The sequence below is a fragment of the Lutra lutra genome, chromosome 9 (genome assembly GCF_902655055.1).
Source record: "Lutra lutra chromosome 9, mLutLut1.2, whole genome shotgun sequence".
In the NCBI taxonomy this organism is placed as follows: domain Eukaryota; kingdom Metazoa; phylum Chordata; class Mammalia; order Carnivora; family Mustelidae; genus Lutra; species Lutra lutra.
In genome coordinates, this window is record NC_062286.1 from 134,480,681 (window position 1) to 134,503,981 (window position 23,301).

At 49.1% G+C, this 23,301-nt stretch overlaps 1 protein-coding gene across 2 annotated transcripts in view; it reads right to left on the bottom strand.

Moving 5' to 3' along the window:
- Positions 1–911: 911 nt before the first annotated feature.
- ZFP64 (ZFP64 zinc finger protein) overlaps positions 912–23,301 on the bottom strand; it is an 88,336-nt gene continuing 65,946 nt past the window's right edge. The window contains exons 1-5 of one of the 2 annotated variants that reach the window (XM_047745332.1): positions 20,698–20,851; positions 14,949–15,098; positions 14,651–14,713; positions 4,947–5,198; positions 912–2,160 (exon numbers count right to left, since the gene is read on the bottom strand). In XM_047745332.1, coding sequence (XP_047601288.1) covers positions 1,451–2,160; positions 4,947–5,198; positions 14,651–14,713; positions 14,949–15,098; positions 20,698–20,803 — 1,281 coding nt within the window. In that variant the 5' untranslated portion in view covers positions 20,804–20,851 and the 3' untranslated portion in view covers positions 912–1,450. Of the gene's footprint in view, positions 2,161–4,946; positions 5,199–14,650; positions 14,714–14,948; positions 15,099–20,697; positions 20,852–23,301 lie in introns of those variants that run through there. The other variant, XM_047745331.1, reaches the window with a different exon arrangement.

Here is a 23,301-nt window from a genome sequence, read left to right on the forward strand (position 1 = left end):
CAAGCCCCACATTGGGCTCCCTGCTCAGCAGGGAGTCTGCTTCCTCCTCTCTCTGCCAGCCTCTCTGCCTACTTGTGATCTCTGTCAAATAAATAAATAGTCTTAAAAAAAAAAAGAAAAAAAAAAGGAAACAGTTCCAAAGCAAAGATTAATTCTATCATGGGTCTCAGACATCACTTTCTCCTTACAATGAGATCTGACAGTATATCAATCATTCACCTGCTGCCACCCTTCAATCAGGTATGTTCAAACAACAGAATTCATAACGAAATAAGCTACACACCTTCCATAAGTGAACTATGTATTCCCTTGTGTACAATCTATAAGTTTTTCCGTCCTTTTCCTCCTAGTCTACCAAAAACAATGGATCTATTTAATCGCTTTTAAAATCATAGATGTTCAATGTGATGAGGGCACGTAAGAATTTCTATTAAAGACTGTACTTGAAGAAAAGATGCCGAACAACGAAACAACCGTGGGTAAGTTACATACCCACTGGCACTCCAGAACCTCCTAAGTTTTGGCCAAAGTAAAACGTCCATCTATAAGAAGTGTGGATTTTCATTTGTTGGTTCGGCGAACACCAAATGCTGATTGGGATGAAAGACCCTCAGCTCCGCCTGTCTCCTGCATCACATGTCCCAGAACCAAGCCCGGGGCCCACGGGTGCCCCAGGTCTTTTCTATATAAGCACGGAAATGCAGCTTCGCAAGGCACACGTGTGGGCTCAGCTACTGTTCGCTTGATCTTCGGCGCCACCTTCAGGTCAAACTGCATTTCTCGTCTCCGCAGCACTCAGACCGGGAGAATCCTGCGGGCGTCTAGAACGCGTTCCCGACTCGGGCGGGCATGAAGAACACCCACCCTAATGGAAGGAAGCAAAGAAAAATGAAGCATTCCCCTTACCTCCGTCTACAGCGCAGTCTGCCTTTTTATTAGAAGACAATGATAAAAGGAACCACACGAACGCGTAAGGCAAACACTCGTCACCACCACCCAGGTTAAGAAATAGAACTTTCCCAGAGGCCCCCAGGTCCTCCACGGAGCATATCCCCGCGGCCGTCCTAACCTTCCCCACTATACACATCAGTTTAGTCCCCCATGTGGTCTAAATAGTTTCGTAATTCCATCGCAGGTGGGTCAGTTTTAGGATCTGCCTCCATCACGAAACTATCCCCTATGGGACCGAGCAGTGCGCGACGGACCTCCCCACCCCACCTCGGAACCACTGGGTCAACCCTGGAGCCGACGTTTGGAGGGGAGACAGCAACGGGGAGGGGTGCCTCCGCCGTGCTGCTTTGGCGTCCGCAGCCCATGGCCTCGAGGCCAACTTTATAAAGTTGGAGCATTCTGTCCCCAGAGCTGGGGACACGAGTCTGGCTCAATGGCCTCCACTTGGAGGGCTGCACTGCAGCGTCTGTCCGGCGTCCGGCCAGCCTCTTTGGCTGAACTAGAGGCACTGGCCGGGCTCCAGGGACGTGTCCAGCTGCCCCGCAGAGACCAGGGTGCCCAGCTGCCCCGAGGCACTGCTTTCGGGCGGGAACGTGACCAAGTCCGAGTTCTTGTTCTCGCTCTGCTCGTTGTGCTGCTTCTTATGGCATCTCAGAGAGTCGTCCCTGACGAAGGAGGCACCACAGGTCTCGCAGCGGAAGGCCCGCTGGGTCACTATTTTGGCCACGTGCTGGGAGCTGCTCCCTCGGGGCCCTTCCTTGCCTTGCGGGGCCTGGTTCTCCGTTTTGGTCTCGTCCCTGTGCACCTTGTCAATGTGCTTGGCCAGGCTGCTGGGCCGCTTGGTGTCGAAGCTGCAGAAATCGCACTTGAAGGGGCGGTCCTTGCAGTGCACGCGGCTGTGCACGCGCAGGGCCGCGGCGCTGGAGCACGAGTAGCTGCACTCGGGGCACTTCTCCGGGTGGTCGGCCTGGTGCAGCCGGCTGTGCTCCAGGAGGTCGGCCCGGTCCCGGCCCTGGAAGGAGCAGTGCAGGCACTTGAACGTGTGCTTGATGCGGACGTGAGACTTGAGGTTCGCCTTCATGGTGCAGCGGACGTCACAGAAGTCGCACTTAAAAGGCTTCTCCCCCGAGTGCACGATCATGTGCCTTTTCAAGTCCGAGCTGATTTTGAACTTGGCACTACAGAGCCAGCACTGGAAGGGGGTGTCCCCTGACAACGGAAGGGGCGTTTCCATTAGAGCAGACAAGCAAAAGAAGTCCCCTCCCCCCTCCAAACATGCAACAGAACACCAGGTGCAGAGAGAGTTGGGTCTTTGGACTCCAGCGACGGGTAACTCCCTGACACCACCACTTACCATGTACGTTAACTTCTTTTATGCTCACATCAATCTTATGAGTGGGTCCTATGACCCCCACTGAGCAGATGGGAAAATGGAGGCTTCAAGGTCAAATAGGAGGGATTTGAACTCAGGCACCAGGGCATCCTGGCCTCTTCATGAGGCCACTTTACTTTAGAATCTAGCTCTCATTTAATCTAATACCCCCAAACTGGACGTGGAGGAGGTACGGTTTTGTTACAACTGTTGCAAATCAAACCATGACGTATTGCCGACTCCAGTGTTTACGCTCTATTACGTCAACTGATTGGCTTGTATTCCTGAAGTCTCATAGTTACACAAGACTGAATTTTATACACAAAATACAGGAATATGGCAGCAGGGGACCAATTCCTGAAAATCCACAGCCTCCTCTGTACTTTGGAGCACTGTTAAGGACTTTTACTGCTTTTGGAGGTTGCTACTCTAACGACTGTCATCAGCTGAACATAAGCAAAGATCATGTCTCTTACCCTACGTGTCCACCCTTCCCTCCAGCCTCTCCCCACTGTTGGGTGTGTATTATACTCCTCTGCCATGAACCTTCTACGTTGGGTAAGAGCCTCCTAACTTTTAGTCCATCAGCCTGAGAAGTTTCTTGAGGATTCCCTCGTCTTCACCACACTACCTCTTCCTACTTATCGGGATTTTGACATGTAAGTTCAAGAGCATTTGCATTCTGGCCAGTGAATTCCCATGCTTTTTTTAACGAGTTGTTTTCAGTGTTAGAATCAAACTCTAATTTAGGACTGGGTATATAGTTCATTCACTGGAACCAAATACTTCACCAGAATTCTGCACACCTTAGAGGGTCACAGTCATCCCTGGGCCATTTGACAATGGTGTCAGCATCAAGGTCACATGAATTCTCTTTTCTTACATGCTCATTTTGGGTCACGGGTTAGCTTAATTCTTGATGGGACTATGCATTCAGGGAAAAAGAATCTTGCCATCATCTCAAAAGTCACCCAGTCTTTTAATTATGGAACACTGTAGATGAGATTTCTTGTGGATTTTGAGTTTTTAATTTACTGAATTTTCTTTTAAACCTTCAACATAGGAATCATCCGGATACTTTCCTTTACTGCAACCTCTGTTAGCAATATTCAAATATACATCAGAGAGGCCACATTTTGTTTTCCCCCTGGAGAAGAGTTTATCTTCCAGTAACTGCCACTAGCATGACACCTGGAAGTTTGTTTTTTTTTTCTTTTTCCTTTTTTGGTCTACTTTCTACTCATACACTTCAGGATACTGGTATACCTCAGTTTAGTTGGGTATAGAATTCTTCATCCAAAATCATTCCCCAGCTTTGAGGGCGCTATTCCACTATCCCCCTAGAAGCTAATACTATGGGAAAAGTTTTCTAGGTTTGACTCTGCCCATCCACTCCATCTGTCCTGCTTGGCATCTCATGAATCCTTTTCACTCTCATGGCTCCTTAGAATCAAGAAATTCTTTCTCCGTTGATTTTCTCACTTCTATTCCTCCACCGCCCCCCCTGACCTGGCCAGTGACCAAACTTCCAGTTTCTTATTCTTTCTTAGTTATCCAAATCAGTTTTGTTTTTTTCCCCTTCTAGTCTCTGGGAAATTTCTTTGCCTTTGCAGCCAGCAACTCTAGTTTTAATTCATACTTCGTTCTCACTACCTTTTCACGGAACTCTTCTTGGATGCAGCATTTCTGCTAGTGGGTAGATACCAATTAGAACTGAAGAATTCTTGTCTATGACCCAAGGTATTCTGCTAACTCCAGGATTTGTTAGATTTGGGGCATCTTAGACCACTCGTCTCCTGCCAGTGATTCATAATCCATAGGTGACATTTAGATTTAGGAAGAACAGACCAGTTTAAGGACTAGGTAGAGGCGGCCACAGGTTTTACCTGCTACTGGGCAGTGTGGGCCATGTTGCCAACAGGCTTTCGCTTCTCCTCTGAACTCTGTGGCCTTGGCAGTCTACATGCCAGTTCCGAGTCCAGAGCTCTCAGGGTAGTGAAACATTGGTTAAAGAGGCTGTGAGGCAGCCATAGAGTTGGGAGCCATTTGTCTGCTGGAAGAATTTTTTATTTTTATTTTTTTAAACTTAGTTTCAGATGTCAGCATATCCCATCTGCTTGCCTTCTATGAATTCACTGAACAACCTCATTTTCTGAGCCTTCTTATGAGTCCCCAATCCCCACTTTTCTGTGCCTCGATGAACTGGTTGATTCTACTGTTATTCAGTGAGGTCTTACAAGGGGAGAGAAAGCTTTTGGCAAAGTCTAATTTCTAACACTAGAAGTCTGTGATTTGCAGGTTGAGTCAACTAATTCTGCTACGTTTCAGAATTCAGCCATGTGATCAGTTAAAACGAAATGACTGAAACACCTAGTTTAGACGTCAGACTTTTGAGAGACATCCCTTGCTTCCCTGTTGTGGCCTATATTGTCGAGTTAGGAAAAAAACGAGCTGTCAGACTTTCATGTTTTACGGAACATTGGCCGTCTGGGTGAAAAACCACAGAAATGCCAACTCCTTTACGTTTGACCACCAAGTCCTCTCGGTTGCTTGCATTTTAGCGAGACGGAGGTGAAGAAACTGGACAAGGAGTAAGGCACAGGTCTCCGGGCCAGGGACCTACCTGTGTGGGACCGCAGGTGGACGGTGAGCTGGCTGGAGTTGCGGCTGGCGTAGGGGCAGAGCTGGCATTTGTAGGGCCGCTCGTCCGAGTGGATTCGCAGGTGCTTCTTGAGGCTGCTGCTGTCTACGGCGGCGTAGTCACACAGGTGACACTTGTGGGGCTTCACGCTGGTGTGGCAACGCATGTGCATGGTCAGGTTGTCTTTCCGGCTGAAGCACTTGTCACAGAACTCACACTTGTGGGGTTTGTCTCCTTCAAACACATAAGGAAGATTCAAGGTTTTAAGGGTTTCTCTGTTAAGGTGACTGCAAAGAGATCGGACCAAGAGAGTAGCTGGGGCCGAGGGGTCTGCCTCTTCCTTCTGTCCCAGTGCCCAGATAGGAAGATACTGGAGTACATAGTTCAGTGCGCTGGGAAATGAGAAGGTGTGCTAGTCATGGACGGCTCACAAATTATAAAGAATCGTAAGGAACAGGTAAGATCAGGTTGAAGGCCAAAAATCATAGGCCAAACCCTGTTTGGGGAAATGGAGAGTCGTTACAGAAGTACTCAGGGTCTGATGCAGGGGCCTCGGAACAGCTTTCATGGTTTGCACTCGAATGGTCAGGTTGCCTCCTCCCTCAGTTGTACCAAACCATAGCAGCAATGGTGTTAAAAAGTGAGGGTGCTTACACCACAGAAACAGTGCAAAGCCCTCAAGTAGCTGGAGACACTCCAGAGAACAGAACCCCATGGCCAGAGCATTTCCTCCAGTGTTCTGTCCCTCCCCTACAACCATTCCAGACTCATCACTTACAAATAAAAAAGTCTAGCCAATAACCAAATGCTTGGGGGAAAGCCAGAACCAGGAAGACACACCCAACTCAAGAAGTTGAAGATCTAAAAGCAAATACTTTTCATTTCCCTTTTTAAAAAGATTTTATTTATTTATTTGACAGAGAGAGAGAGACACAGTGACAGAGGGAACACAAGCCGGGGGAGTGGCAGAGGGAGAAGCAGGCTTCCCGCTGAGCAGGGAGCCCGATGTGGGTCTCAATCCCAGGATCCTGGGATTATGACTTGAGCCAAAGACAGATGCTTAACGACGGAGCCACCGAGGTGCCCTGGTTTTCATTTCCATAGTAATTCTGATTCTCCTGGGACTCTCAAGACTCCCAAGTTGATGAGTGGAATGGATGTCACAAAAAGGACTTTGAAGATGGAGCCCAAGAATCTCCCAGAAGGCTGCCCGAAAGGGAAAGTACAAGACACGAGAGCCAGCTCTAGACAGTCCAAGACAGAACAGAGAAAACAGGTATTTCTCAACACGAACGAGTCTTCAGACGGCTTATCTGCAGACAGGGAGATACAATTTCAGGAGCCCACGAATGAGCGTTTACAATTTCAGAAAGAAATGCTCAGATCAGTATGTAATTCCTCAGACAACGGGAGCAGTGTCTGCAAAGTTCTACAGAAATTACTTAAATAGAGTCCGATACTTGAATTAGCATTCAGTGGAAAGAGAAAAGAACGCCAGCTGATGACTCAGAGCTTTACACTTGAACTGTGCACATCAGAAAAAAGGAAGTGGATAAGATGTGGGATATAATCAAATGGAATCTATTGCCTCCAAACCACAAGAGAACCATACAGAAAGACAACAGAACACAAGTAAAAGTCAAGCTATATATAAGTAAGAACAGATTTAGTTTCCCTGTTAAAAGCTTGAACATATTTTAAAAATCAGCGTAATGCTCCTAAGGTACATAAATATTTTAGGAAAATGCTAAAAGATAGGAGTATCGAATACTGGACAAAATAGAGAGCCACTAAAAAAATACATACTGAAAAGATAAAACCAAATAGATGTGACTCAAACTTATGAATCGGATGTTGTTTCCCAAAAGGTTTTTCAAAAGTCAGGGCATATTTTAAAACAATTTTAAAAAAAGATTTATGTGACACAGAGAGATCCTAAGTAGGCAGAGAGGCAGGCAGAGAGAGAGGGGGAAGCAGGCTCCATGCAGGGCTCAATCCCAGGACCCTGAGATCATGACCTGAGCCGAAGGCAGAGGCTTAACCCGCCGCACCACCCAGGCGCCCCTTTAAAACAACTTTTAAGAATCAAAATCAGATTACAAACTCTCTAGAGATGGGCAGGGAAAACTGTGTGTGTCAAAACCTATAGCCTAGCCCTGTTTTCAGAACGGTGTTTGTAGACTTTTCATTTTTAGCAAAAGGTTGGAAGTGAACTATGCAATTCAATGAATTAGAAGAAATCAAGATACACAGCTGTTAATCCACATAAACAAAATAATGGTTAAGAAAGGAGGTTTGCTCAAGATACCAAAACTCGAGGGTCTTCGAGCTCAGCATCACCGCCCCTTTGGCCAAGTAATCCTTTGCCATAGGCTGTCCTGAGCAGCAGCACTCACCGCTTCCCACTGGACACCAGTAGCACCTCTATCCCTAGTTTTAAGGGTCAGAAAGGTCTTCTGATTATTGACAAATGTCCCCAGGGCTGCGGGGTAGGGGGGGCAGGGGGACGAGACTACCTGGTTGGGAACCATTCCAAGAGACAGTGGAAGAGAGAAAGGGGACCACAGATCCAATCCTTTATGGCCTAAGTAGAACTTTGCCCTGATAAACGAGGACTTGATAAAGTAGATAACATTCTAGAAATATACCCAGTTACGAAGTGTGAACCAGCAGAAAACTGATCAACAACTCAAGTTGCTCGGTCAGAGGTTAACCCCCCCCCCCCCATATATACTATGTACAGTTGGAGTATTCACTGTCCCCTTTGCGGGAGAACTCTGCCTCCAATCCCAGTGACCACAGGCTTGGGCATGCGACCTGTTCTGCCCAATAAACAGGACTGAAATGGAGGAATCACTCTCAGGCTAATCCTTTTAAGAGCCAGTGTGTGGTTCACCATGGTTCTCTTGCCCAGCTGACTCGTAACATTCCAGATCAGGCTTTTTTTTCCCTTTTTAAGCCTTTGAGAGCGCAAGGTGGGGGGTGGCAGGGGTGTGTGTGGGGGTGCAGCGCACGGTGTGCCCACGGGGAGTGGAGAAGGAGAGGGAGAAGCAGTCTCCAGGGACCCAGACCCTGATCCCAGAACCCTGAGATTATGACCCGAGCCAAAGGCAGACACTTAATAGACTGAGCCACTCAGGTGCTCCCCCCACCCAAGATCAGGGGATTCTTAATTTAGGGCTTGAGGATAAGATGTAGGAGATCCAAGACCTTATATGGGAAATAATTACATTTTTATGTCTACTACCTCTAACTGGAATTTAGCATCTACCCATCATGTAATCAACAACCGAGACTCTGGTCAGTACACGGGAGCCACGTTCACACCCACCAAGCATACTTGTAGTTCTGAAGGGTCCTTTACGTTCATCACTACGGCACAATTAAGAGGATCTGGTAGCTGGTCTGCTACCATTAAACTCGGGTTTTTCTTTATTCTTTTTTTAAGATTTTATTTATTTGACAGAGACCCAGCAAGAGAGGGAACACAAGCAGGGAGAGTGGGAGAGGGAGAAGCAGGCTTCCCGCCCAGCGGAGAGCCCAACGTGGGGCTCGATCCCAGGATTCTGGGATCATGACCTGAGCCGAAGGCAGACGCTTAACGACTGAGCTATCCAGGTGCCCCAAACTCGGGGTTTTCTTAGTGTTCCTGCCCATCCCTATCATTTGGGGGGCTGAGGGGGGTGGGCTCATTAAAATGGTTTTTTCCCCCCAGATTTGGGATATAACTGACATGACATTAAGGTATACAATGTGGTGATTTAATACAAGTAGAAGCTGAAAAAGGATTACCAACATAAGGTTCATTAACGCTGCCTTCACCTCAGATAATCACCGTTTCTTTGTGGTCAGAACACTTAAGATCTACTCTTGTCAGGACAGACTTGGAAGTCACTACCTGAACAGCTGGCGTGCAGTACATCAGCCTCCTAGAACTCATTCATCTTCCAGCTGGACGTTGGTACCCTCTGACCAACATTCCCCATTTCTCAAGTTGAACTTACAGAAACTGAGGAAAATCTAGTTCGTGTCAGTGTGTCCGGGTTGGCCCGGAGATTCGGGGTTTCTAACAAGCTCCTGGGTGAGGCTGACATGTCTGGTCTTTACCACACTTAAGGTAGCCGGGGTTTACGTATTAAATGGCACACATTTACCACTGATAGAACGTGTACTGAAATACAGTTTAAGGGGCTTTAATTTAAAAACATCCCAGAAAGGGCCCATAGGGTTCACAAAATTGCCAGGAGTCCACCGCAGGCAAAAACGGTCAAGATCGCCTTATCTGGCAGGTTCCAGACAGAGGCTGCTCCACTGGCTGGGTCCCGGACAGAAGACAGCACAAGGCACAGAGTGGTGACGGACTCTGGAGTACACTGGGAGGGACTGAGTGGTCTTCATTTGTCCCAGAGATGGACACGGTCCTCACAGCCTAATAATCTACACTCTCTCCATCTGCTGAGAAAGTCAGAAGCAGAGAGCAGTGTGGGCACACTCTAAGTCTGCCAGGAACAGTGATTCACGTTCAAGTAATGGTCTATGGCACAGCGGAAGAAAGGCCCCCACTCGTGCATGACCAATGAATCCGGATTCCCATGCTAAATGAGGACATAGGATAAAAGACAGCAATAGTGTGAGTCCATCTCCTTTACTAAGCTAGATACATGCATGAGCATCTTAACACATTTATAATTCAACTCTTGATTAAAAATTTTCATCCAGGATAAACTGGCATTCGGGGTATAGAGAGGAAACGCAATTTTAGAATAAAGGTAATTAACCTCCCTTCCAAAAATCAAGGCCTGGTTTTCCAGGAGGTCTCTAATGTGAGCACACTCAGCTTTCTCACTTAGTTTCCCCCAGATAAGCCCACAGTATGCCCTCCCCCACATATAGCTTGTCAAACTCCACCTCCACGGTTCTCAAAGTGCAGTCTGTGAGTGCCTGGGGGTACCCCAGTCTCCTCTGGTAGAGTCTGCAGTCAGAAGATCTTCATCCTCTTACAAAGATGGGATTTTCCTTTTCCATTTTGACCTCCACTCTGCTGTGGGAACACTTGGGCAGAACCACACGTGCCTCAGCATGCACCACTAGCCGCTCCCCCTCCCCACCCCACCAAGAGGCAGTGGCATGGAGTTTCCTCCTGGCCATACCCTCCCAGGGAACCCAAAGCCAGTTTCACGGAGGAACGGCCTTCCCGGCAGCAAAACCTAGGACTTCTATTAAATTTCTCCCTCCTGAAGTTTTTATTTATTTATTTATTTATTTATTTTAAAAATTTTTTATTTTTTTATTTTTTTTAAAAGAATTCTTTTTTTTTAAAATTTTATTTGTCAGAGAGAGAGAGACCACAAGTAGGCAGAGAGGCAGGCAGAGGGAGAAGCAGGTTCCCTGCCGAGCAAGGAGCCCGATGTGGGACTCGATCCCAGGACGCTGGGATCATGACCTGAGCCCAAGGCAGCCGCTTAACCAACTGAGCCACCCAGGCGTCCCAGTTTTTTTTTTTAAACACGGTGTCATGAAATGGGAAGTATGTTGACCAAAGCACACGGTTGTGCGAACAGGCCCTGGTGAGTTTTTCAAATTTGGGATTTGGTGAATATCTCCTTCAGAATGAGCTACGTGAGCCTGTCATTTCAGGGAAGACTGCCTACAGTGCTACAGCGGTAATAGCTCTAAAAGAGTTAGGATTTCCGAACCTCTATCCCCTACCCTGTGTGTGCAGCTTTTAGATTTTTCTGATGAGATTGGGAATATTAACAAGTGATTTTTTTTTTCCTATTGTAAAATGGATCAACATTAGGAAGGCTTATGTACATTGCTAAACCAGTATTTTCCAAGTGGCCAATGTAGGACAAGTTAAAAAAAAAAAATCAAGCATGAGTAAGAGCCATTCAAAAAGTAAACAGAACAATGGATTTTATCAGTTTGAAAAGTTTGTGGATATGGCTCCAGATTCTATACAGCAACTGAGCCTTAAGAAACTAACCCGGGGGCACCTCGGTGGCTCAGTCCTCATCTGACTTTTGGTTTCCGCTCAGGTTGTTTTCTCTCAGGTCGTGGGCTTGAGTCCCGTGTCCAGCCCTGCACTCAGTGGGGAGTCTGCTCAAAGATTCTCTCTCCCTCTGCCCCTCCCCCCACTTGCACGCTCCTTCTCTAAAAGAAATCTTTAAAAAGTTAAAGAAACTTCCCTCTGTTGTGTTTTGGTAGGATATTAAAAATTATCAGAAAAGGCTATCCAAAATATTCCATTCCAACCACACTCGAGGCAACAGATTATCTTCAGATACTCAAAACACGGCAATGGACTGTACGCAGGTGGGAGAACCCAGTTGACTTCAAGAGATCTGCAAAGGTCTAGATAATACCACTGGTCACAATTTTAGGGAAAAGTAGTTACTTCTCATGAAGTACTGCTATAAGGAGCTTATTTTTTAATTTTTAATTTTAAGTAATCTCTCCACCCAACGTGGGGCTCAAACTCACAATCGTGAGATTAAGAGTTGCCAGCCTTACTGCTTGAGACAGCTGGTCACCTTGGCTTACTGTTATTTGTAAGTGCATACATATTTTAAAGTTCGGTTTTAATTTTTGGCACAGTAATTATAGATAAAACACAAACTTGGGGTGGGGGAGATCTCAATTTTTAGATGTAAAAGGATCACAGGAGTGTTTTGAGAACCACTGTGGTATCCATCTGGCAAAAGTCCAGCCTAAGCCTCAAAAGCTGACCCGTACATAGCACCTTCCCTGCCTCTCACAGCTCGGTCCGGGATGCCCTTCGGCCTAGGCGTCCGTGCTTTTTCTTGTAAGCAGAACCTTCACTCTAGAAGCTGGGCATGTGGCCAGAGTCAAGACTTTTCTCCCAGCCTCCAACAGCTTGGAATGGCCATGTGACGACATTCCAGGCCAACAGGCATGAACCCAAGTGACGGGTAACTTCTCATACCTTAAATGGGGGGTAAGGGTGTCAGTAAGCCAGCTCAGATCATGCCAACATGGGCTACACATCTGGGATGTTAAGCAACAACATAAGAGCCAGAGTCCCCAAAACCATGGGCTACCATACCCGACTGGGACTGTGGTGAAGACAGAAGTATCTCGGCTTTAAACCACCATAGCTGGGTCTCATTATTAATCACAAGAGATCCTACTCCTGGGTCATGCCCTGAGGGAGAGATGCTTTAAGTCCCCCCCCCTTTTTCACCAGTTAAAATATTCACAGCTAGAGCATTTGCCTTGGACACAGTAAAACAGCCTAAGTAAGTGCTGGAGAAGCCATCTGTCTGCACCCCTTCCGTACCCAGGAATCTGACCCCACCAAGGACAGGGCCTTGCCTACTTTCTGTATCCCCATCATGTACTGTATTATTCCAATACAATATTAAGCCACCCCCTATCTCTCTAGGTCCACCACAGCACTGTTCACATTTGGGGATCTGGGAATTCTTTGTGGTAGGGCCTGACCTGAGCGTCCTAGGGATTTGGAGGCACCTCCGGCCCCACCCACTAGGTGGCGGTAGCATCGCCCAGCTGAGGGGGGACGGGACTGAGCCACCCACGGGCTTTGAGGTTGCCTTAGCCAGTCACAATGGTGGGGTCTCCTTTGTTCAGATGGCTTCTGCTGACCTCATCCCGGCAGCCTGGTCTTTCAAGGAGACGATCAACATTCCCGTCCCTAGAAGGCCCTTTATGACCTACCCTTTCCTGGCAAAAAGGACCCTTCATTCTCTCATTTGCACAGCAAGACTCCCATTTCTAGCGGAGACTACTAATCGCCCAGAAAGTGATCCTCCCATTGGAGCTCCCGAGTTCAGTGGTTTCTGGAAACCACTTCCCAGCACCCCCTCGATGCCCGAGGTGGGTCCAATCCCAGTAGGGATGCTGCTGGGGGCGAGACAGGGCATGGCCTAAGGGAGGGGCCCCCTTCCCCACTTCTGCTCTCTACTAGTTAACAGAGCAGTTGCCTCGTACCTGGAGATGAAGCTATAGTTTAAGGGCGACAGCCATTTTGCCAGCTCTGGAGTACTCCCTAAGTTGTACTCGAGAGAAACTCGGTTATGTTTGAGCCGCCTGGTTTGGTTTCTGTAAGAGCCAACAGATCGATTTTTTTTTTTTTTTTTTAAAGATTTTATTTGACACAGAGAGCACAAGCAGGAGGAGCTGCAGGGAGACGGGGAAGCAGACTCCGGCTGAGCAGAGAGCCCGACCTGGGACTCGATCCCAGGACTCTGGGATCATGACCTGAGCTGAAGGCAGACACTTAAACTGAGCCACCCAGGTGCCCCTAAATTATTTTTTTTTAAAGATTTTATTTTAGAGGGAAAGACTGTACACACGCAAGCACACATGAGTGGTGGGAAGTGCAGAGGGAAAAGCGACTCCCTGCTGAGCACAGGGCTCCATGCTGGGCTGGATCCCAGGACCCCGAGATCACCACCTGATCACCACCAGATGCTTAACCAACTGAGCTACCCAGGTGCCCCTTGATTTTTTATATTTATTTTTTAGTTCTCTCTATACCCAATGTAGGGGCTGAACTCACAACGCCGAGATCAAGAGGTGCATGCTCTCCTGACAGAGCCAGTCAGGCACCCCAGAGACCACAATCTTAACTTCTACAGACTCGTACAGGGTCTACACTTGAGACCAATAGGTAGGCAAGGTTTTTGTAAAGAGCCAGATAGTAAACACCTTCAGCTTTGTCCATCGCAGTTTTTTCTGGCAACGACTCAATGTCACGGTAGGGGCCAAAGCAGCCACGGAGGACAAATGAGCTCCACAGGCTGGATTTGGCTCACAGGCTGTAGTGTGCAGACCCCGATTATACATCATGGAAATTCCTTTGCTACAGCAGATCTTATTTCTCTTATTCTCAGTAGCTGGCTGCTCAAGGAACAGTTAAGAAGCAACCTTAGTATTTTATTTTATTTATTTATTTTTTTTTAAAGATTTTATTTATTTATTTGACAGAGAGAGATCACAAGTAGATGGAGAGGCAGGCAGAGAGAGAGAGAGAGGGAAGCAGGCACCCTGCTGAGCAGAGAGCCCGATGCGGGACTCGATCCCAGGACCCTGAGATCATGACCTGAGCCGAAGGCAGCTGCTTAATCCACTGAGCCACCCAGGCGCCCAGTATTTTATTTTTTCTAAAGATTCGTGAGAGACAGAGCCCGTGGGAGCAAGCACACACAAATGGGTAGGGAGCAAACGGAGAGGGAGAGGTGGACACCCCAGTGAGCAGGGAGCCCAGCTCAGGGCTCGACCCCAGGACCCTGGGATCATGACCTGGGCCAAGGCAGACGCTTAACCCACGGAGCCACCCAGATGCACAGGACCTTATCTAAGCCTCTTTGTAGCCCGTCCTCACCAACCTCCCCAACTAGCGCACACCTTCCACTTCTTTGCACCTGCTGTTCCCCCTGCTGGAATGTTCCTGGTCTTGTCTGGTTACTTAGCCACCGTTTGCAGTTCAAGGCAAGAACCTTCTTCAGAAAGCCTTTCAGAACAGCCATGATCCCATCCCCACGACTGATTCTCCCCGGACGCACCCCCTAGCTTCGGACTTTTGAGGCCGCAGCCCACCCGGCAGACCATTTCCGCGCGGCGCAGCGCCGGAGGCCAGCACGCTCCAACTCCTAGCCACTTCCTTCAACATTCAAGTTTCCAACAAAGGAATGGATACCTACCCGTGTGGATTCTCAGATGGCGGTCCAAATCTTTCATGCCGTGGACAGTTTTGAAGTGGCAACCTAGAAGAAAAAAATCCAGGTTTTCTCAAAATAGAGCCTCAAAAAGGAAGCGCCCATAAACCTGAAGATCTAGGAAGTCCCCGGGAGCTCAGACGCCACAGGATGCTTAGGATGCATTTGCGCATGCGCTGTGTTTTGGCGGGGGCAGGCGCCGGGACTCTGCAGGTGAGCTAGTCAGAGCCCGCCCGCCAGCACCTGCCTGGGGAGGGTCCGCGCATCCAAGTTCATGTTTCACCTGGATAGCAACAGTTGAAGGTCCTTTCTCCCAGCGTCACCGTTTGTTCCTTGGACTCTGAGGGAAGCGCCAAGGCAGTGGCTTTCTGGGCATCACTGCTGTCCGTGGAGGGACACGTTGGTTTGGGAACATTATCTTCTAATTCTGAAGCTGAAATGGACACAAAAAGAAGGGTTAATTTCTCAGATACAACCACCATGGTAAATCTTACAGTAGAAGCAGGACTGTTTTCCCTCCAATCACCTCTCCAAAAAAAAGAAAAAGAAAAAAGGACCCCCCCCCCCAAATTCATTAAAAATAGAAAGCCACGTATGATCTGGCCTTAAGAAGTCCTTTCTTGAACTTCCGGACTTCCAGAAAATACAGGGAACCAGGGACATGGAAATGGGACAGACCCAACTGGCAAGACCCAGGCTGCAAAACTTTGCAACAGTGGCTTCTGAGGTGACCTAGCAAAAGCTTAGTTTGTAAAAGATTTTCCAATCCATCAGTGGCTGCTATTTTTATAAAATATAACACAAATTACAAATGAAATAAGACCAAACATTAGAGAGGACAGAAGGCTGGTCCTGCAAGGTTAAGCTATTTTTCAAAGCTTACTTGATTTCTGAATTTGTTTTGTCTCCATTCAGTAGGTTACAGACCACACTTCAAGCACCACTGGTCTCCTGGACAAAATGCCACTGTTTCAGCACATCACTTAAAAGATGGAGGGGGAGGGACACCTGAGTGGCTCAATGGGTTAAGCCACTGCCTTCAGCTCTGGTCATGATCCTAGGGTCCTGGGATCGAGTCCCACATCGGGCTCCTTGCTCAGTGGGGAGCCTGCTTCTCTCTCTGCCTCTCCCTGCCACTCTGCCTGCTTGTGGGTTCGGACAAATAAATCTTAAAAAAAAAAAAAAAAAAAAGGATGCGGGGGTTAAAAACCAGACTCAAAGACTTGAGAGGATGACTTGCAGTATCCAGAGGTCACTTGGATCCTGATTTAAACATATTTTAAGAGCCACTGAAGACAACAAGCATGAACACTAAAGTGTTCTTTTTTGTTTTTTTTTTTTTTGGGGTGTGTGTGTGAAGATGAAGCTTCGAATAATCCAGGGCAGGGGAAGAGCTGGACAGAAGAAACAAGCCTGCCCACGTGTGATTAATTGTTGAAGCCCAGCCCCAGGTACACGGGAGTTCATGGCATCATGTTCTGTTACTATGGTAGAATCATTGGAATTGATGTTTTTGTGGGCCAAAATGGTCAGATAGTTTCATGTGGTTCAATCTAACGTGGAGGTTTAAAAATTTCTGTAATAAAACCCAAGCGTTCCTGAAAGATTACAAAGTGATTTCTCTCCAAACAGATTTAAATCCAAGGAATAAAAAGGTGTTGTTGATGTCTAAAGTCTTAAAAAAAAAAAGATACTGACTAGTATATAAATTATAAATTAGAGGCCAAAGGCTGGGATGGTTTTCACTCCAGGTAGGGAAGGTGGATTCCGTTTACAGGGAGAGGTTTTGTCCAGGTAAACCTCTTACTACGAGAAGCTAGTGAACACACTGGCGTGGGCTTTAGCTCTTAGGCACAGGCCTCGCTTAGCTACTTGCTAACTGAAACTTAACCTTTCTGAGCCTCAGTTTACGTGGCAGAGCAGCAGGGTCAGAATGATGTAAATTCTCAGTACGTCAGCCTGTGCTTTGTAAACACTATGTAGGAATATAGGATTGCAGAGTTCTCGTCTGAATAGTGGTGGTGCTCAAAGCCCCTTAATAGGGTTTGAACAAGTGACCTAACCCTGGGGCTCTCAAAAAAGGGTCATTTTGCCCCCAGGGGACATTTGGGAATGCTTGGGGACATTTTTGATGGTCCTATGTGCACACACATAAGTGACTGTAGCATCTAGAGGGTAAAGGCCAGGGATGTTGCTAAACACCCTACAATGTCCAGGAGAGCCCCTATACCTGTATCCGAGTCCCTTGGATTGTGGGTTTTAGATGCAGCTTTCCAGTGCTCACCCCCGGATAACTTGGGGTGGGGGTGGTTAAGGGTAGATCCCAGGAACCTGCACTTTTGAGGCCCCGTGATTCCATCATATACTCTAAACCCTTGCATTTTGAAGGGTGGTCCCCAGAGCCCATCAGCATAACATGGAAACTTGTTAGAAATGCAGAACCTCAGGTCCCAGCCAACAGAATCAGTCTGTGCTGGAACAAGATCCCCAGGTGATTCCTAGGCCAATGCCAAGGCAATGCATCTCCAACAGGTGCATCAGGATTACCTGGCGGGCTTGTGAAGGCGAGGGTGGCTTGGGCTCCGCCTTTAGAGTTCCCGATTCAATGGATCTGGAATAGAGCTGGTATTTTTCATTTCTAACAAGTTCCACTGATGCTGATCTGGCAACCACACTTTTGAAACCTTCGGCTCTGAGAAGGAAAACTGGCTCAGATATGAAGGTTGCAGGGCTAGAAGTTTTCAGCTGATCAGAACCCACACTGGCCAGAATGGAATGAAGCCCATCACTGTGTCCCTCAGAGGAAAACCCTAAATCTTGCACTACACTTAGCAATTTGTATTAAAGAAAACCATCAAACTCTTAAGGATTTTTGATCCCAGAGAAACCAAGGAGGATTGAAAAGTGAAATCTTAGTGAGGTTGTAAGGCCACGGAGAAGTTACTCAACTTCCCTGTTTCTCAATTTCCACATCTAAAATGTAGATCATGGCCCTTATCCCCTAGGTTTAGGTGAAGTCCTTTAGTACATGTAAGAGGACCTGGTACATAACTAGATGAACGTTTTGTTCATTGATGTGTGTACACGAGCCACCGGGTTCTCAAGGGAGGGAAATGCACTGTGCCATAAAAACTTGGAACCAGGCAGAAGAGACTGATGGGTTAAAGGGATTAAAAAAAAAAAAAAAAAGCTATCCAGGGGCTCCTGGCACAGTTGGTTAAGCGTCTGCCTTCAGCTCATATCTCAGGATCCTGGGATCTAGCTCCATGTCCTTGGGCTCTCTGCATGGCAGAGAGCCTGTTTCTCCTTCTCCCTCTGCTCGTGCTCTTGCTCTCAAAAATAAAATTGTTTTAGGGCGCCTGGGTGGCTCAGGTCATGATCCCGAAATCCCGGGGTCAAGTCCCGCATTAGGCCCCCAGCTCCGCGGGGAGTCTGCTTCTCCCTCTGACTTTCTCCCCTCTCATACTCTCGCTCTCTCAATAAATAAAATCTTTTAAAAAAAATTGTCTTAAAAGATTTTATTTGACAGAGAGGCAGGCAGAGGCAGGGGGAAGGGGGTGGAGGGGTAGCAGGCTCCTTGCTGAGCAGCGAGCCTGACCTGGGGCTGATCCCAGGACCCTGGTATCATGACCTGAGCCCAAGGCAGAGGCCTAATCCACTGAACCACCCAGGCGGCCTCAAAAATAAAATCCTAAAGAACAATCCAGTGCTAGAAAGGGTCATCCAGGTTGAACATGGAGGGCCATGAAGGGCCTCCCAAGGAGAGGACCTCCCGAGTCTCCCAAGGAGACTTCCTTACTTCTAAACACCCAGGAAACCAAGCTAGTCTGGAGGCCTACTCTTCCTGAAAACAGGGCAGCTGGGGCAGAGACCCTTCTAGTCTGAAAGAGGGGGTGGGCCATATATAGAACCCAGTGTAGTACAGTGGGCATTTTAACCCTATGAACAACCACTGTACCTTTTATAAGGTTACCTCACTTTTTTCTTTTTTTAAATACAAACTGATCATGACTGAAGTCTACCAGTTGACCCGCTCCATTTTATTTCTTCCAAAACCTGAGTTGCAAAGCCATCTGCAAATTAACAGCGGCCCACTCCTGCTAACCTTGGGGGTGGAGGGGAAGCCTAGACAAACTCAAAAGGAGGTGGGCCTTTGATCAGCCGGACAGACCTAAAATGCAGGAGGAAAACCCACATCAGATGGAGGGTTGCTTTTTCTCTCCAGGGATGGCTGGTGCTTAATTCTGATTGTGCCCTGCTCCCACAGGGGGCACCTGGAGTACCTCGCAATGGAGAACACCCTAAGCCTTCTAAACCTGGAGGCGTCTTCACAGCCATGTAGACAAGAACAAAAGGAGCCCAGGGCACTGAGCAACAGCTAGGGGTCATTCAGGCTATTATTGTCTTTTATAATCGCATCCCCCCACGATTCAACACCCCCAATTACCTCTCCAGTTCGTCTTCTGCAGAGAATCAGCAGGGACCCTGCCCCCCCCTCACCCCCCCAGGGAGACCCTCCCATTTCCTTCGGGACAAAGGCAGGTCTGGTCTTTTGGTTAATGGTAGTTCCATCCAGCCCAATTTTGGTTTTAGGTACTCTTACTTCTAAAGTAGTTTCATTATACTTCTCCCCTCCACTACCTCCTTGGGTGTGTGGTCATCAAAGCCCAGCGACCCGCACTACTGGAGATCTGAGGCTTACGGCAGAGACCCGAGATCCCCCGGGTCCCTTTCTAGGCCGAGGGCAGGCAGGGGAGAGGGAGAAAAAAGTTCACCCAGAACTAGGAGGTTTATCACTTAACCGCGGGGGTGGGTGAGAGGGAGGGAGAGGAGACAGAGTGGGAACTGAGGTTATCAATCTGAAGGCAAGATAATCGGAAGGGAAGCGCCTTAGAGATGCAGATTCTGCCCCCCCACCTCGCCCCAGAAATTCCAATGGGGGCGGTGCCTCAGGGTAGACTGAGGAATTTAGCGAGTTCGCGAAGCTGCGTACCTGCAGGCTGTTCAGAAACCGAGGCTCGGCTGACCACAGGGTGAGAAATACCGCCCTCAGGGTTTAGAGTAATCCGGGGCCCCTGGGCGTCACCCGGACCACCTCCACCAGCCCCCTGACGGCCAGGTCAGCCCGCAAAGTCCGACCGTAGCACACTCCTCCCTCCCCAGCCTCATTTAAAGTTAAAGGGAAGTCCTCACCTGGAGCCCTTAGCCCCCCTCCCCCAGGCTGCAGCCTCGCTGACGTCCCCGGCCTCGGCACTTGCCGTTCCCTCTGCCGGGAATGTTCTCCACCACCTCCACCACCACCACCCCCCCCCCCCCCCCCCCCGGCATCTCCAAGCCTTTCCTCCAGAACCTTCGGGTTTTTTCTCAATGATACCCACCTCCGCGAGGCCCTCCCGGGACGATGCATTCGAAATGCGCCCTCCCCCCTCGCCGCATCTCTCCCTTCCCGGTTTGGTGAGGTTTTGCTTCACCGCTCACCCCTAACGCACCTTACGCCTCCCCCTTCTGTCTCGAGGGACGTTTTTCTCGACCCCACTCAGCCATAAACTCGAGAAGAACCCGAATTCTGTCTGCTTGCTCATCGCTGTTGCCCTCTCCCCAGCACCTAGCTCCAGCGCCCGGCGGAAACTCAGACGTTCTCCCCCCGCTCGGACGCGGGTCTCCGAACGCCCACCTTCTAGGCGCGCCGCCCCAGGCCAGCACCAAGGAGGTCGGGGAGCCGGGCGCCGGCGCGCCGCGAAGAGGGCCCTCGGAAGGGGTCTCGGAGCATCCTCCCAGCGTGTTTGGGTGAAAAACCGCGATTTACCAGCGTTTGCGGGGAGCGGCTCAGTTTATCCCAAGAGGGAGAATTTACAAGGAGGTGTAACTTACAAAGGCGCTGGGCAAGGGCGCCGAGGTCCCAGCCCCAGCTCTCGAGGTGGAGAGGCTTCCCCCGCCCTTCCACGCCCGGAGCCCCGCACCCGCGCGGGTCCCCCCGAGCGTCCGAGAAACCGCCGGCAGCGGCCAGGCGGGGCGTCCGCGGCGCTACTCACCCGGGACCCCCGCCACCCGGGGACCAGCCTCGGCGAACTCGCGGCGCGCGGGCTGCGGCGCCTTGGAGTTGAGGTGCTGAGGCTTGGCCTGCTTGCGCCGCGACATGGCGAGAAGAGCGCGGCCCCGGGCGAGTCGCTGCGAGTGGCCTGCCTCCCACAACCGCTTCCCGGAGTTCGGAAATTACTCCCCCCACCCCGGCTGGAGCGCGCATGTCCTGGCAATTCTGCTCCTCAGCCGAGCGGGGCGATTTATCAAGAACCCTGACGGCTGATTGGCCCCGAGCCAAGACCTCGGGGGTCCGGGGGAAGAGTGGTCCGCGCCCCTGCAGCCCACACCACCTGAGAGCTCGTTAGGAATGCAGACTCTCGGGCTCCACCCCAGACCCGCTGAATCAGAATCTGCATTTTAACAAGCTCCCCAGGTGATTCGCATACACATTAAAGTTTGAGAAACCGTGTCTGCATTTTAACGAGATCCCCAGGTGATTCGTTTGCCCATTAAAATTTCAGAAGCACAGCTCGCCTCCAACTTTGATGTGCGCTGGATTCACTGGGGATCTCGTTAAAATGCAGATTCTGACTCAGTGGGTCTGGGGTGGGGCCTGAGCTTCGGTATTTCTAACGAGCTCCCAGGCGATGCCACTGCCGAGGCTGTGGCACAGGCCGTGTTTTTATAGATTCTGACTTAATTAGCCTGGGCCGAAACCTGGGCATTGGTGGTGTTGTTTTTTTTCTTTAAAGCTCCCCAGGTTATTCTGCTGTGCAGCCAAGGTTGAGAAGCACGACCTCCACCATCTTCGTATTTAAAATTTAAATGAGGCCAGAGAGTCTCCAACCGCAGATGAACCACTTTGCTGAAGAGCCCATTAAAAACGCAGATTCCGAAAGTTTTGGCTTCAGGCGGCAGAGCCCAGAAATCTGTATTTCTATAAGGCGCCCCCAAACCGCACCCCATCCCTCGCGCGCGGTGACTCGGACGCTCCGAGTCTAGGACCACACGCACGGAAGCCTCCCGCCAACAAGGGCGTGGGCCCGCCCAGCAGGTGACTGAGGCGTGGTCCTGGGGGGAGCTGGTTGAGCTAATTGGCGTTCATGCTCAGACTGGCTGGTACCTTGATGAGACCCGAGGGGGACCCTCCTTGCACCAGGTGAACGACATCCAACAGGGAGCAAGGAAGCCACCTACATCCCTCAGGTGTTTACTTTCTACAAACTGGGGAGTTGCTTAAGGCCGGGCTATGCCCTAAGCTTATCCAAACCTGCGATTCACATGGGGGCCCTTACTAGAAAAGACCCAGGTTCCGGTCTGAATCCTTGGGGGGCAGAGGCCTGAGTCCGTGTTTCTAACAGTGTCCTTGCTGACCTTTGACCTGTGGCTTGGGCGGCCCCTTGGGGTTCAACAGCCGCTATAACTTGCCTTTTCCGGGGCTACCGTTAGCATATGCTAGGGCAAGGCCTGCGAGAAGACAATTTTACATTTTTCCAAAAACTCAGCTGTTTTTCTCCAACTTTCATTTCACATGGTGTATGGATTTTAGGGATGGTTGTGTAATGCCTGGTGATGTCACTTAAGGTTAAATTATTTAATTATATATTTATGTATTTACCGACGACTTTTTAGAAAAGTACTCCCTACCCCACAAGGTGGGGCTTGAACTCAGCCCCGGGAGATCAAGAGCCGCAGGCTCTACCCACTGAGCCAGCTAAGTGGCCCCAGGTTAAATTTTAGAGGCCCCCCCTTTCTTGTTTTTATTTTTTTAAAATTTTTAAGATTTTATTTATTTATTTGATAGAGAAATCACAAGTAGGCAGAGAGGCAGGCAGAGAAAGAGGGGGAAGCAGGCTCCCTGCTGAGCAGAGAGCTCCATCTCAGGACACTGAAATCATGACCTGAGCAGAAGGCAGAGGCTTAACCCACTGCGCCACCCAGGAACCCCTTTTGTTGTTTTTAAAGAAACTTTTAAACTTTTCTTCGGGATGTGCGGGTAAGCTACACCTATACAGAAAGCCATTTGAAAACATAGGTCTGTGCTTATGTTTATCCTGTCTTGTGGAAAGTCTCACGAGGATACTGGATAAGCTGGAACAGTGGGTGCCTCTGGGGAAGCGAACACAGCCAGAAGGACGGGAGATATCTGATATCCCTTTATACCACCCGAGGTGCGTACGTGTGTCTATATCCTATTATTAATAGTTATATAGCGTTTTGTCAGCTCAGGTGCACACAGTTGGATTAACCCTTGGTACATGACACCTGGTCATGCTCCGTTGCCGGCTATGTCTGTTTGGTTGCTTGTTTGCTCCCAGTTTTCTTAGGATCTAATAAATACCGGGGAACCCACCTCCCAAAGCTGGGAGCATACACCTAACCTATGTCTCTCTCCTACAGCCATCCGCCTAAAAAACCCCACATATTTGCTTCATCTTTTCAGCAAGCCTCTTTGCATCTACATGTAATCTTCGAAAACAATTTTAGGAGCACCTGGGTGGCTCAGTCAGTTATGCATCTGCCTTCAGCTCAGGTCATGATCCCAGGATTCTGGGATGGAGTCCCCACATGGGGCTCCCTGCTCTGCAGGGAACATGCTTCCCTTCGTCCGCTGT